At 39.4% G+C, this 16,347-nt stretch overlaps 1 protein-coding gene across 10 annotated transcripts in view; it reads right to left on the bottom strand.

The window, feature by feature from the left end:
• LOC106065257 (uncharacterized) overlaps positions 1-16,347 on the bottom strand; it is a 102,611-nt gene that overhangs the window by 8,859 nt on the left and 77,405 nt on the right. Inside the window, exons 1-2 of one of the 10 annotated variants that reach the window (XM_056005133.1) lie at positions 8,466-8,563; positions 1,816-2,076 (exon numbers count right to left, since the gene is read on the bottom strand). The exons of 4 other annotated variants lie outside the window; for them this stretch is intronic. In XM_056005133.1, the coding sequence (XP_055861108.1) occupies positions 1,816-1,840 (25 nt within the window). In that variant the 5' untranslated portion in view covers positions 1,841-2,076; positions 8,466-8,563. Of the gene's footprint in view, positions 1-1,815; positions 3,064-8,208; positions 8,228-8,351; positions 8,564-12,930; positions 13,187-16,347 lie in introns of those variants that run through there. 5 more of the 10 variants (XM_056005132.1, XM_056005134.1, XM_013224037.2 and 2 more) reach the window with 5 other exon arrangements.

Here is a 16,347-nt window from a genome sequence, read left to right as displayed (position 1 = left end):
GCTCACAACTGCCTGAACGAGTGGTATGCGCTCTGGACTTCAGTCTCGATGGTCATGAGTTGGAGCCCCCCCCCCCCCCAGCAGTCGTCCTGAGAGAAGCTTGCTAAAGGATGTCAATTACATTCTGAAAGTGCATGTGAAACACGCAAATCCCAGCATCTTCAATTACACGTACATCTAGATCTAGATCTTTTGGGGACGTCAAACTTGGTGATCGTTAACAACTTTGGGTGGGGGGGGGCGAAAGAAATGTCCTATATCCATAACGAGGCTCCCCGATTAGGGGAGCGGGGGAGCGCTGAGAAGGCAAAATGGGCTTCAGAAAGTTGGGATGTTACTAAAGTGCATTAGACCAGAGACCAAGGAACTGAAAAAAAAAATTTACATCCTTAGCAGGAGAATGCTTTTCCTGAAGGTTGCATAGGTATTTAATTCACTTTTTTAAACTTTGTTTTTTTACGACCATAAGCAGGGGTGGTTTCCCTTGGCAGCCTGGGATGACACGCGGGAGATGGTGTGACCAATCAGAGAGATATTCATGACCACGGTTCAAGTGACGAGACACAACGAGGAAGCATACGTGTGACTTGACACACAGTCGGACACCCATTAGCGAATGTATTTTAATTACTTTGCGGAAAGAGGCAGGTGTACCTGTGTCTATGCCACAGTTTGTGTGTGTGTGGGGGGGGGGAGGCAGTGGCGTATCGAGGGAAGGGCCCAATGTTTAAGTACATCGTAAGGCTATTATTATACATGACAAAATTATCATAGAAGAGCAAACTGATTGGGTCACTTAACAAGGAAAATAAAATACTTTAAAAAAAAATTGTTCAAAGCTTATAAATGCTTATATATTTAGTCAAACGTGAGCACCGTTCAATCGCTGCCATACTTATCGATATTGCAAGGTTAATTTCCCCTTATTCTAAGAGTACAATGTTAATTTATTACCAATAACTGATAAACTAATTGGCTATTTTATTTATTAATGCGATGCTACCGGGAATGACTAATAGTGCAAAATTTCAAATTGACTTGAGAATAAGGAGTGTGAAAAAAATTGTTTAAATGATCCACCCGGACAAACAGATGGACGGAGTGAGTTAATACAAGCTTTGAAAAAAAAAGTTTGGAGTAAGGCAAGTAGCCACTTGATAACCTCTTGGGCAGAGAGGAGTATAGACATTTGTTGCTGAAGAGTGTGTACGAAAATAAGAGATGAAATAAAACAATTCATAGGTTTGTTTTCCTTGTTGAATCAACGGTGTTGTGGAGTTTCATGATGAACGACATCTAAGACTTTCAATTTTCTCGATTATCTTCTGTCTTATGGTAGATACTATCTCCAGTTTAACTCTTTAATATTTATCTAGGTTAGTTACGTTGACTAAGATTTTATATATTGACAATACATTACTTATCAATTTCTTAGAAGCACAGAGACACGAATGTCTAATTAAATAGCAACAAAAACAGAATTGGACAAAAAAAAAAAAAAAAAAAAACACAATACACTATGAAGTGAGATTCAACGCCATCTTACTAACACTACTTTTATTCGATATTATCTATAAGGTGAGGTCCCTACTCAAAATGTGTCAATAAATGAGACTTCTTAGAAACTACGGTACATTTTTGTGTTTGATATATGCAGGCATAATATTTGTAACAGATTGAAATATTGTACATTTAATTCAATGTATCAATTTTACAAAGTAGATCTTAACACCTCCTTACAAGTCTCAATAATCATAAAACTTAAATTCTATGTTGAATGCGACATGTGTATCTATTGCATTAGGTTGTACTTACTTGACTGTGGCTCTGGTTGCTGCATGTCTTAATCTAATAACCTCTACTCACTTATGTATATGTAGTACAAATAACACTTAAGAAAATAGGAAATTCGAAATAACAAAAATTACAGTCACTGAAAACTCTAAATGTCACAGTGTTAATTATTTTAGGCGTTCCAAAGAATGTCCAAATATAGAACTATCCGACACACGAGTCATGATGCTGATGTATACAAATATGTAATCCTGACTTCTCCATCCGGACCATCACATCAAACTGTGATAGAGATAAACAACCAGTGATAAAAAGGATAGATATGTATAACAAACAATAAGACAGTACTGGCGGCGGTCCACAGAGTTCTGTCTTCTCTGTCGCACTGTCGGAGGTGACTTAGACAATACAACACGCGTGATGAAGCGGTCGATGTGTCTGTGTGTGTGTACGTCTGTGTGCGTGTGTTGGCTGATATGTCAACTGCCAGGAACTAGAACTGTTTAGTATAGATCTACAAATGACAAGTAATACTCTCAAGGCAGACGCAGTGTCAACAAATTCAGTCGCATAAAATCAAACTGTAGGAATCCGCTAACCAACTGTAGATCTATATTATCATCACCCAGAAGTCATAGACTTGGACAGTCACTAGTGTGATGTAAAAGAAAAGAATTTGTCAAATTTTATTAAAACAATGCAACTAAAGTAGCACCGAAAACAAAACAAAAAACCAAGGCATATAGGACTATCACAACTAAACAATTCAAGAGGCACAGCAGATATAATAGTCCAATTGTGATGCACAGGAGCTGCTTGCTTTTGAAATCCACTCACTTATGTCTACGGTGAAGGGCGTTTAAAGACTACGTCATTGAATAACTTAAGACCGCCTTCAGGTCTACGTCTAACTAACCAGCAGAAGTTAGAAATCAAAGTGAGGTACAACATACTCCCGATTCACTTGCCAACTGCAAGTTTGCGTCAGATGAGATACAATCGTAGAAAGCATGTTAACGATACAGTCAGATGGTATGTACATCCGTCAGGCTTTAGATTTACGACTTAAAGAAACACCAGAACTGATGGTCTAGGCCGATAGTCGTCTAAGCGGTAACCAGAGATGCGAGATTCTACCCTTCCGACTAGAGAGAACTGGAGTCGCATTTCATTCCACATTCAGATTACACATTGATTGAAATCACATGGAGCTCTACACCCAAACAAACAAAAACACTGGAGTGTTAACACACTTGGCTTTCTAATCAAACGATCTCGGTGATGACAGACATTTTGAATTCGAGGATTTTTAGGACCTCCCTGTATCCAGACAGTCCAGACAGTTCAAACAGCTACCCTCCCCCTCCCCCCAAATCAGCAATGAGTACCGGGGGACCAGTGGCGTAGCTAGGGAGGAGGGGGGAGAATTTGAAAATCCCCCGGGCCCCCACTTGAGGGGGGTTCCAAATGAGTTTTCGGAATAGTTTTTTTTTTACATTAAATATTAAATATTAAAAAAAAAAACTACAAATGAAAGAGCTAAGAAAGTGCTACAAAGAGCAAAACACTACACCACTACTTCTAGTCTATGAGATGTACATAGCTTAACAACACATCTTTTCTTATGTACACCAAAATGCGAGCTATTTATAGTTTTTTCCGACATTGACGAACATCTCTAATATGCTTATAACTTAGATTTTAAGCTTATTTGCAATGAACGTGCTTTAAATATCGTATGACTGTTTTTAATGGAAGTCTATTACATACCATAGGTTTACTTTTAATGTCACAATTATAAACACTACACAAAGAATGCTTTAATGATGCATTTGTACAAAACTGAGAAACTGATTTTCCATAAACACTCGTTCAGTATTACATCAGCGAGACATTGAAGGCTTTATATAGGATGAGAACATAGGACAGTTGCCACAATGGCAGAGACAATATTCAAGAAGAAATCCCTGAGCTAGAGGAAGTGATTTCAACTAGAGTTTCACTGAGCATAAAATCACACATTACATTATAGTGTACATCAAAACTGCAGCCTCAAAGACAGAGCTCATCAATGTCCTCCACTGTCCACGAAAGCATATTTTCATAATTTAATTAGACATCTACAACGAATAACTGTCTTTGATTTGAGACAGTCAGAAAACATGGGAACAGTTAGGAGGTCTGAGTATAGCCAAAAGACCTAGAGACAGAAGACATTGGAACAGTTAGGAGGTCTGAGTATAGCCAAAAGACCTAGAGACAGAAGACATGGGAACAGTTAGGAGGTCTGAGTATAGCCAAAAGACCTAGAGACAGAAGACATGGGGACAGTTAGGAGGTCTGAGTATAGCCAAAAGACCTAGAGACAGAAGACATGGGAACAGTTAGGAGGTCTGAGTATAGCCAAAAGACCTAGAGACAGAAGACATGGGAACATTAAAAGGTCTGGGTACAGCCAAAAGACCTAGAGACAGAAGACCCGGGGACATGTAGACAGAAGAAATGGAGACAATCAGAAGAAGTGGAGACAGACAGAAGAAGTGGAGACAGACAGAAGAAGTGGAGACAGACAGAAGAAGTGGAGACAGACAGAAGAAGTGGAGACAGACAGAAGAAGTGGAGACAATCAGAAGAAGTGGAGACAGACAGAGGAAGTGGAGACAATCAGAGGAAGTGGAGACAGACAGAGGAAGTGGAGACAATCAGAGGAAGTGGAGACAATCAGAAGAAGTGGAGACAGACAGAAGAAGTGTAGACAATCAGAAGAAGTGGAGACAGAAGAAGTGGAGACAGAAGAAGTGGAGACAGACAGAAGAAGTTGAGACAGAAGAAGTGGAGACAGACAGAAGAAGTGTAGACAGACAGAAGAAGTGGAGACAATCAGAGGAAGTGGAGACAGACAGAGGAAGTGGAGACAATCAGAGGAAGTGGAGACAGACAGAAGAAGTGGAGACAATCAGAAGAAGTGGAGACAGACAGAGGAAGTGGAGACAGACAGAGGAAGTGGAGACAGACAGAAAAACCTGGTCCTTGGTGCTGCTGTTCATTTATGTTTAATATGTTTGTATAATCGTCAGTAACCAGTGCATCTATTTCTAAACACTGAGCTTTTTCTCGCTCAATAGAAGGGACACAAGGTGAAGCCAACCTGCTCTGTGTCATAGAAATTCTTAAAATATTTTTTCCTGTCAGATTTCAATATTCATAGCAATTTTAAATAAATATAATGGTAATGACGTTCTGTAAGAACTATGAACCAAATAAATACTAAGCATTGGTTAAATTTTAATACAATTCCATGATCAATTTGGGCATCTATCTATCTTCTAGATCTTTGTTATAAACCTGCTCTCCAATTCGGTTTCGCCATTCATTGTAATAGCACAAGTACGATGCATATGATGTTTCTTTTGCTTGTTTAATATTTAATGATACTTTTATTCTGTTGTAAACATTTTTAACATACTACAGAAGACAATAAAAATTGTATGATGAAGACTTTCACGTGTTAGTGGGCCTTTAAAGTATAGACTTTGTCGGATCGGATGAAATCCTTTAATAACGTTTCATTAATCTGTTAAATTCTCAGACTTCATACAACAGTAAGTGATTTACATACATGAAAATTACTTATTTACGTATTTTAAATTAAAAAAAATTAAAGAAACAGATTAAGCTTTCTAAAAAATTGAATAATTAGTAGATGTGTCGAAGTTCTCACGTGGGCCCGTCAAGAGTTATGGACCCAAGTGCAATCAATCCGTTTGCGCCATTGTTGCTACACCACGGGCTGTGGGCCCTTAATGGTCGCGGGCCCGGGTTCCTTCGCGCCATGGATGCTACGCCACTGTACACATGTACATCTAGTAATGTGAACTAAAAAATGAAACTAAACATTTTTTTTTCTAAACGTTTAAGTCTGTTCTATGCGCAGCTCCTCCCTGCATTCATACAAAAATTGTTTAAACGCCGGCCAGATACATAAATAGAGTTGATGCATTAGAATACGATAAGACATCAACCTTTGACCTCAAATAAATCATTTTTCCACGAAATCAACGAAGGTACGCCCATCAGTTAGTGTACATATCGGAGAGGGAAAGGGCGGTGGTGTGTGTGGGGGGGGGGGATAGATAACAACCAAACAGCTGACTCAATCGACTCAATCAAGTGAAGAATGCGATGACAGAGGAGCTGTGTGGCTAATTAATTGATCACCAGAATGAAAACAATGGCGGGTCTTTTGAAGGTGGGAAAAAAATATGCGTTCGACATTTTCCACTAAGGGATACGAATCACGACAGACACCCGGTTGGGCTAATGAGACACCCGGTTGGGCTAATGAGACACCCGGTTGGGCTAATGAGACACCCGGTTGGGCTAATGAGAGTGTCATGAAAGAACAGAATACATGACCTAGAAAGACTTACGAAGTGAATAAATCTTGGCCTTATCACACTATATATCGTTTTGTTACCTTCTAGTGCGCATGTTTATAATCTAGTACTAAATTCATCATGAAGGATCTTAAAACACAGACAGTCCAGGTCTGCCACCAGAAATATTTTGTCCCAGAGAAGTGGGTGCCTGTGAGCTCCTCTGCCTCCCCCCCCCCACACACACACATGCCAAAACCTTCAAATAAGTTTTCAAGATGATAGATAGATAGAGAACTGTAGATTACGTCTCTTAATTTCTCCCATCTGATAGAGATGTCTTCTTCATCACTTAACATACACGATCCTCTGGAAAACTATTGAATGTATCAAGGCTGCGGGCAAAAACCAAGGTTAGGAAGCTACTCGTCAGGGAACTCCTGTATGCTGATGATGCAGCTATTGTGGCTGATTCTGATATTCAGCTACAGTCCATGGTTGACAAACTATCTGCTGCTTGCCAGAAGTTCGGCTTAAACATCAGTCAAAGCAAGACTAAGATACTTGTCCAAAACACAAACACTGCACCTCAAGTAAGCATTAATGGCCAACCACTAGTAATTGTTGATCACTTTTGTTACCTTGACTCCATCATATCCAACAACACTCTACTGGATAAAGACATAAACAACAGGATAGTCAAGGCAATGGCCACCATGTCACGGTTGAAGAAAAGAGTCTGGGACAACATATTGCTGACTAGCAGTACTATAGCCCTAGTCTACCGGACCTGTGTGTTGAGCACCTTGCTGTACGGAAGTGAAACATGGTCAACCTACTCATGGCAGGAAAAAAAGCTGAATGTCTTCCACCTCCGATGCCTAAGGCGGATCTTTAAAATAAGGTGGCAAGATAAGATAACCAATGAGGAAGTGCTACATAGAGCAGGATGCCAGGACATCCGCTCTGTTATCAGCAGCAGACGCCTTGGCTGGCTTGGCCACGTTCGTAGAATGCCAGTAGGTCGACTTTCACAGGACATCCTGTATGGCGATCTAATAGAAGGCAGGAGAGCCGCTGGTCTCCCACTTTTACGTTATACGGATGTATGCAAACGCGACATGAAGCTCTTCAAAATCGACACTGGCAACTGGGAAGAGGTGGCACTGGACAGATCCACATGGAGAGAGAGCATAAAGAAAGGGTCACAGATTGCAGATGTCATACACAACAGAAGCAGAAAGAAGGGTGAAAATGCAACGGCGCCTGGTGATTATATATGCCCAACCTGCGATCGCAGCTGTGTATCAAGGATTGGTCTCTTTAGTCACACAAGAAGTTGCAAAGGGAAAAGATCGTCTCTCGAGACGTAAAATGCCACAGAGATAGATCGAGAGGAGAGAGAGTGGAGAGAGAGAGAGAGGAGAGAGAGAGGAGAGAGAGGAGAGAGAGAGGAGAGCGAGAGGAGAGAGAGAGAGAAGAGAGAGAGATTGGGATGATGAGATGTACCCACTACTTACAAGACAAGTGAATGGTGTCAAGAATGTCACTGAAGATGAGATAACAAGATATATGCTCCGCGTGAACTCCCAGAGTTTGAAGATGTTTCTAAAGAACTTGAATGTAACCACATTTAGGTGGCTTTTCAACATGTAAATGAAAAGTCAAATGAAGGAGCGGAGAGTATAAATGGATTTCAATCAGTGAGATAGGTCAACAGGAAGATATAGAGATAGATGGAAGTTCTGGTTCTGTTACAGACTAGCTGAAAGACTGGGAGAGTTAGAATATATGGATGTAAGATAGATATAGATATAGAATTACACTAATACATGTATAAATAGCACTACTCTAACCATCTTCTTTTTTTTGAACTAAGATCGTGACTCATGCTGTCACAAACAAAATATCTGAAAGAGAAAGAGAGAGAGATACTTTAAGAAGATAGCGGATTGAGAGAGAAGGGGGGGGGGGAGAGAGAAAGGGAAGCAACACCCAAGTGGAAAATGCCCCTTCTTCCAACAACAACAAAATGTACCAAGTGCTCCATTGAGCAGACCACTAGAACACATCGACACGATCAATGAAATAATCGCGCCCCCCCCCCATAAAAAAAAACAACTAATTTAAACGGTCAATTAATTAGATCTGTTAAAAAAATATTTCCACAAGAAAACCAACTACACCAAACACATTGCGTAAATCCTTTGCTAGTCACTACTACAACAGCAAGTAGTTCTCTCAATAATTAATATTCTAATTAAAACATTCAACGAAATCCAAGTCACGCCAAACTGTTCAGAAATAAATGATAATTCTATTCCTCCAGGTGACATTGCGACTCAAGAATGTGTCCCACACATCCAGCCGTTGTTTGCACACAACCAAATCGTCTGGCCAGAATGGTTCTCTAACATTACCAAGCGAGACTTTCCCGAGAATTTAGGAGCAGATGACAATTACTGCGCGTTACCGGATTAACACATCGAAGTAGATAAAAGTAAATAGGGCCGACAAATTGGACCAAGATGCGCTGAAGACATAAATGGATGGCTCCCTGGTTGAAACCCTGCCTGTAGCTACCCCCCCACCCCACCCCCGCGGCCGTCCTGCGGGAGGTTTGGGTTAGGATGTAATTATCATCAGAACCTGAAGAAATGTCCGAAACATGTTGAACAATTTGGAAAATATTTTTCAAAACAAAGACTCGTATGAACGAACATTTATAAGATAAGATAAGATCAAATCAAATGGAAATTCAGTTTGACTACAATTGACAACCTCAGCGTAACTACTGTAACAATAACAGTATAGAAGAAAAATTCGAACAACATTCACACACGAAAGACATACACATTTACAACCAACGCTTTATGAATTAGACTTCTATGTACTTCTCGATGACGACAGCTGATCTTGTAACACTCTGACCGAAAGTGGGATAAAGGAGTTTTTAAATCTTTCTGTTTTAGTCCTAATGGAAAGGAGACGACCACTTCGTTCAGATCTAATGTAACAGTGGTTTAATGGGTGCAGCATGTCTTTAAGAATCGTGAGTGATTTGGAAAGGCATCTTTCATGAAAAAGCTCTTCAAGAGATGGTAGCTGTATTCGAGTGATATGCGATGCGTTTTTAATTAGCCTACTTAGTCTAAGTCTTTGTGCAAGTGAAGTATTACCATACCAGCAGGTGATGGCAAAGTTAATTAGACTGCTGATGGTTGCTGTATAAATAAGTTTAATAATTGTTTTTGTCGATGTTAAATTTTCTTAGCTTTCTGAGATTATATGTAGCAGTTGTATCGAAGTGAAGCTGGCTAAGGTGGACTAGTATCACCGCAGCATACGCTTATCCGCCGCTTCGTCCGGATGAAACAAAATGAGTGCTCTGGTGATTCTTTACGTGAAATAATAAAATGACCCTCTCTAGGCCCCCCCCCCCAACTCTTCAGTGAAGTAGTTCCACAATGTAAAAAAAGATATAATTTAAAATAATTTATGCAAAGATTATGCATCTGTGATTGTTTCTGCTGGTGACGTCTTTATTGCATATGGACATAACCCTGATAGGATCCCGTGAGAGATTGAGAACCACTAATGGAGGCCAAAGTAGTGCAGAAATGTAGCGTTTTTTTTTATAAATGTGATAACAAGAATGTCTGGCTCAAGTTGATGGACAACACAAGCGTGTTGCTAGACGTGTCACGTGACCACATAACCAAGGACCCTTTTTTTTTTTAACAAAAATATTTACAGCGGCATTACAGGTACATGTGTACTATTACTATTTGTAGGCTATTTAGTTATTGACAATGATCAGGGCTTATCAGAAAGTTGGTTGACTGATCAAATGATCAGGGCTTATCAGAAAGTTGGTTGACTGATCAAATGATCAGGGCTTATCAGAAAGTTGGTTGACTGATCAAATGATCAGGGCTTATCAGAAAGTTGGTTGACTGATCAAATGATCAGGGCTTATCAGAAAGTTGGTTGACTGATCAAATGATCAGGGCTTATCAGAAAGTTGGTTGACTGATCAAATGATCAGGGCTTATCAGAAAGTTGGTTGACTGATCAAATGATCAGGGCTTATCAGAAAGTTGGTTGACTGATCAAATGATCAGGGCTTATCAGAAAGTTGGTTGACTGATCAAATGATCAGGGCTTATCAGAAAGTTGGTTGACTGATCAAATGATCAGGGCTTATCAGAAAGTTGGTTGACTGATCAAATGATCAGGGCTTATCAGAAAGTTGGTTGACTGATCAAATGATCAGGGCTTATCAGAAAGTTGGTTGACTGATCAAATGATCAGGGCTTATCAGAAAGTTGGTTGACTGATCAAATGATCAGGGCTTATCAGAAAGTTGGTTGACTGATCAAATGATCAGGGCTTATCAGAAAGTTGGTTGACTGATCAAATGATCAGGGCTTATCAGAAAGTTGGTTGACTGATCAAATGATCAGGGCTTATCAGAAAGTTGGTTGACTGATCAAATGATCAGGGCTTATCAGAAAGTTGGTTGACTGATCAAATGATCAGGGCTTATCAGAAAGTTGGTTGACTGATCAAATGATCAGGGCTTATCAAAAAGTTGGTTGACTGATCAAATGATCAGGGCTTATCAGAAAGTTGGTTGACTGATCAAATGATCAGGGCTTATCAGAAAGTTGGTTGACTGATCAAATGATCAGGGCTTATCAGAAAGTTGGTTGACTGATCAAATGATCAGGGCTTATCAGAAAGTTGGTTGACTGATCAAATGATCAGGGCTTATCAGAAAGTTGGTTGACTGATCAAATGATCAGGGCTTATCAGAAAGTTGGTTGACTGATCAAATGATCAGGGCTTATCAGAAAGTTGGTTGACTGATCAAATGATCAGGGCTTATCAGAAAGTTGGTTGACTGATCAAATGATCAGGGCTTATCAGAAAGTTGGTTGACTGATCAAATGATCAGGGCTTATCAGAAAGTTGGTTGACTGATCAAATGATCAGGGCTTATCAGAAAGTTGGTTGACTGATCAAATGATCAGGGCTTATCAGAAAGTTGGTTGACTGATCAAATGATCAGGGCTTATCAGAAAGTTGGTTGACTGATCAAATGATCAGGGCTTATCAGAAAGTTGGTTGACTGATCAAATGATCAGGGCTTATCAGAAAGTTGGTTGACTGATCAAATGATCAGGGCTTATCAGAAAGTTGGTTGACTGATCAAAGCCACCTGTTTTCATACTATAACAAGCGGAATGATATCGACCTACGTTTTGTAAGGTGTGAACATTGAAACCAATATCAACGACAACAAATTAATCGTATGGTAAGCGCTCTGGACTGTCGTCTCGATAAACCTGGTTCGAACCCCCCTCACGCCATTCTGAGGGAGGTTTGGAGCATATAAAACAATCAAATATGAACTTAATTCTGTGTTTCTACTTGATGTTTGCTACTGATGTACAGTTTGTACACCTCCATTTGTAAGGATTTCAGTTCTAAGTAAGCCATGCTCTCATTCTTTCAAGACTACATTTTCCCCCTGTAAACGTTTGTTACCAGCCAATACCTACAAGTTCTATTAGTTGGGAGGCATGGGAGTCAAATGCCTCACTAGAATGTTTCATCACTCATAAAGATTTCCAATGAAAAGATAAGTGGCTCAAAGTCGTTTCTTAAAGGCAATTACCTTAGAAGAACATGAAACAATGGAAGAATACCGACTGTATTTACGAAAGAAAGAGCCTTCAGATTCTAGATCAGTAAGGAAAACGACATGGAATCCAGAGACTTCAGCTCCCACATTAAGAAGACAACATGGAATCCAGAGACTTCAGCTCCCACATTAAGAAGACAACATGGAATCCAGAGACTTCCGCTCCCACATTAAGAAGACAACGTGGAATCTAGAGACTTCAGCTCCCACATTAAGAAGACAACGTGGAATCTAGAGACTTCAGCTCCCACATTAAGAAGACAACATGGAATCTAGAGACTTCAGCTCCCACATTAAGAAGACGACGTGGAATCTAGAGACTTCAGCTCCCACATTAAGAAGACAACATGGAATCTAGAGACTTCAGCTCCCACATTAAGAAGACAACATGGAATCTAGAGACTTCAGCTCCCACATTAAGAAGACAACATGGAATCCAGAGACTTCAGCTCCCACATTAAGAAGACAACGTGGAATCTAGAGACTTCAGCTCCCACATTAAGAAGACAACGTGGAATCTAGAGACTTCAGCTTTCACATTAAGAAGACGACGTGGAATCTAGAGACTTCAGCTCCCACATTAAGAAGACAACGTGGAATCTAGAGACTTCAGCTCCCACATTAAGAAGACAACATGGAATCTAGAGACTTCAGCTCCCACATTAAGAAGACAACATGGAATCCAGAGACTTCAGCTTTCACATTAAGAAGACAACATGGAATCCAGAGACTTCAGCTCCCACATTAAGAAGACAACGTGGAATCTAGAGACTTCAGCTTCCACATTAAGAAGACAACATGGAATCTAGAGACTTCAGCTCCCACATTAAGAAGACAACATGGAATCCAGAGAATTCAGCTTCCACATTAAGAAGACAACGTGGAATCTAGAGACTTCAGCTTCCACATCAGATAGGAATATGTCGAGTGCCTACACCATCATGAGCTTAGTAGTTATCGGGTTAGGTTTCTAAATAACTTTGATTTAAATATGTGAATGAAATCAAAAGTCATTCTAGTTTTAACTCAATACCGGTATACAAAACTTACCAATCAAAAAATATTTTAATGCAAAGCTCTACACTTTCCAGTGGACAAGATTATATTTGAAATAGTTTGTCCACTTTCCAATTCACCTTGAAAGCACATAGAAGCAATCTATCCTACAGATAAAGTCATCACCTCAGGGTAGACTCAGTGAATTGACAATGTTGACATTCCAACCATGTATACAGGACAAACATTCAACCAATCCAACCAAGGGGGATAAAAAACTCTCGAATCACTCCACTGATCTTGATTTAACAAGGAGCCGACAAAGAGGTCAAAGTAAACTGTAGATATTTGCTGTACATTTAGATCACTTAGGACCATGCTTTTTTTTTTTAAGGAGCAGGGTGAAAAAAAAAAGTAGTTCCGGTATATTTTAGCCTGCTGGACAAACCAGTGAGCAAAGTAGTCCCGAGGAAGAAGCTGTCATGCCAGCAACGTCAGCACAATCAAAAGTATTAAAGTATTGGAACACTCGTTCAAACAACAGTAGGCTAGCATACTTTATACAACTGATCAGTGCTTTTTTTTCTGTTAAAAAAATAGATGTCGGTACTCACTAATAAATTAATAATAAACGTTAAAATAAAAGAAAAGTAATAATTTTTTCCACACAATAAAAAAGGTGCCCGGTACGCCGTATCAGTGTGTACCGTCACAAAAAAAGCCCTGCAACTAATTGTTTGGTAAATGAAGATGAGGATAAAGAAAATGGCAGAGCTGAGATTTTTTTTGGAACTCAACATGCTCTATTGTCAACGCAAAACATTGTTAACTGTTGTCGATACGAAAAGATGGCGAATCAGGTCAGTACGCAAAAATCGCAATGTCATATGCAATAGAGCCTGTTAATATATTTTATACAAGTTTTAGATTACTTTTCAACCAGTTTTTGTTGTTGTTGGGTTGTTGTTTTTTTGTTGAGTCTGAAGATTCCAACCACTGCTCCCATAGTAACCTTGTGGTCGATACATTTTCACTCAGTAGAAACGGAATATATCCATGTTCTAATAGGTAGGATTAATACAAAAAAGAATGATAAAGATAAAAGTAACTCTAATTTTGAAGAGCTTGGAATGCGGTAGTTAAGATAAAGTTAAAGTGTCTTTCTCCTCTTTCCCCCATGTATTGTATATAGATCGGTGATATCTAAGATAATCACAATACGAGATCCGGTATAAAAGAATATATGAATCCACTGTAAAATGTATGACATGTTTCGGATCTTCCATCAGATTTACAGATAATTACATCCTAGCCGAAGTCTCCCACAGGGAGAAGGGAGGATGGACTCGAACCAGGGATCATCGAACGACAGTCCAGAGCGCTCACTACTCGACCAGGCAGCTTCTATATGACATTAATATACACAGACGACCATATCCATGCAATATCCTCGAGCAAGCTATCAAACTAGCTAATGATTGATGATAGTTATTTTACTTTTTTTTTATTAGAATAATTGGATCAGAAATGCTCCAATCTTAGGCGTGAGATGTTAAAGATCTTTTCCTAGTAACGAATTGTGCTTTAAGGTTTATGAATTTAGTCTTTCGGGAATCAACGACGTAAAACCCTTTCTTGAGCAAGTGTCCGATTATATCATTTGAAATTACGTGACCGCATGCATTATTTATACGTACGGGGCTAGAACACAGTCTTGTAACTTGTTAGAGCTACCGTGATGCATGTGTAGTAGTAGTCATTTGATTCTTAAACTTTTCAAGTAACAAGATCTACAGCACAAGTGCTCCACCTGGTGGGATTAAAAAAAACAGTCATACACGTTTTTGCGGGGATGGGGTGGGTATCGGTTACCGAAGCACCCAGCCATATCACGTGACAACTTTTCTGAGTGCCTATTTGATGGGAGGTTAAACAACTGCAATGGGCTGAGATGTCAGCTCGTCTCTGTTGACCCATGAATCCTCCGCAGGATTGAGTCAAGGCAAACACTTAAAGGCATTACTTCCCCTGGTCGTACCGAGACCTCTGTTGGCTGTTGGTACTTCGATTGTTATCCAACAGCCATTCGTAACATCGCCATGAATTGAGATGGTGTAATGACATAGAGGTTTTCAAATAGACACGTCTTATACATTAGGTCCATGCTGATCCTTTTTTTTTTTATGTGCAAGATTTTTTTTACAATACCTCTATTCAAATCACTCCTCCGTGGAGGGTGGAACCTGGCTGGGCGAAACTTGGACACGGATCTCGAAAACGGTTCTAATGATATTTCTACGAATTTGATAGTTGACGTATATTGTTTGGAAAAAAAATACTATCTTGTTGACCATAACAGGAAAACTCTATTTTGACTTTTATAATTCTTTAAAGCAAAAAAAGAAATTAATTAATTTTTTTTTGTTTTTTAAACTAGGTCTAGATCTAGATCTAACATCGGGTTTGAAAGGAGTATCGCGTTCGGGTATTTCCAAATGTAAAGCATCATTGATTCATGAGTTTCATATATTAAATCAGTGGTTCCCAAACTTTATCCTTAACGGAGCCCTTCGCACATTCTGAGTATATAGCGGAACACTTGGCTTTTGTTTCTAGGAGTGATTACTTCACTAGTGGCCTACTATTTCATTATTCTAGTAGTTCGTGTAACACCTATTTAGGCTTCGCGGAACGAACACTGTTGGGGAAACACTGAATTGAAGAACAATTTTACGCAGCCGTGTGCCAATGAACATCAAGTTTTGATGACGCAATAAAACTCTTTTCCAATGTACTCTACATCTAAGCAAAATAATCGCTCTATAAGAAACAAAGAGAATTTCATCAATTTTGAAGTTCTGCTCTATAAGTTGCACGTGTCATTTATCGAAGACACGCCTTTTATTGTAAGTTGTATAGAGGAGAAGTTGTATTTTTTCAAAAGTTTTTTTTTTAATGCGTTTCTTGCTCTTGTTCTGTACACGTTCGTAAGGCTCTGAGAGTAGATGTACTAATCAAGTAGGCTTGAGACATGCAGTGAAGTAGCGTGAAGAAGAACATGCTGTCTTGAGTCAGTACACGTCAGATGAAAGGGAAACTGAGGTGATAGACTTCTAGATGAGAACCACTCAACTTTTAACAAGAATAATAGTCATTTAATACTACAGGAGGCGGTAGGCTGAAGAAAAAGTCATTTAATACTACAGGAGGTGGTAGGCTGAAGAAAAAGTCATTTAATACTACAGGAGGTGGTGGGCTGAAGAAAAAGTCATTTAATACTACAGGAGGCGGTAGGCTGAAGAAAAAGTCATTTAATACTACAGGAGGTGGTAGGCTGAAGAAAAAGTCATTTAATACTACAGGAGGTGGTGGGCTGAAGAAAAAGTCATTTAATACTACAGGAGGTGGTGGGCTGAAGAAAAAGTCATTTAATACTACAGGAGGTGGTAGGCTGAAGAAAAAGTCATTTCA

This window comes from Biomphalaria glabrata, chromosome 12 (assembly GCF_947242115.1).
Source record: "Biomphalaria glabrata chromosome 12, xgBioGlab47.1, whole genome shotgun sequence".
NCBI classification, from domain to species: domain Eukaryota; kingdom Metazoa; phylum Mollusca; class Gastropoda; family Planorbidae; genus Biomphalaria; species Biomphalaria glabrata.
The sequence above is the reverse complement of the archived record's forward strand: the minus strand, read 5'-3'. Positions and strand labels throughout refer to the sequence as shown.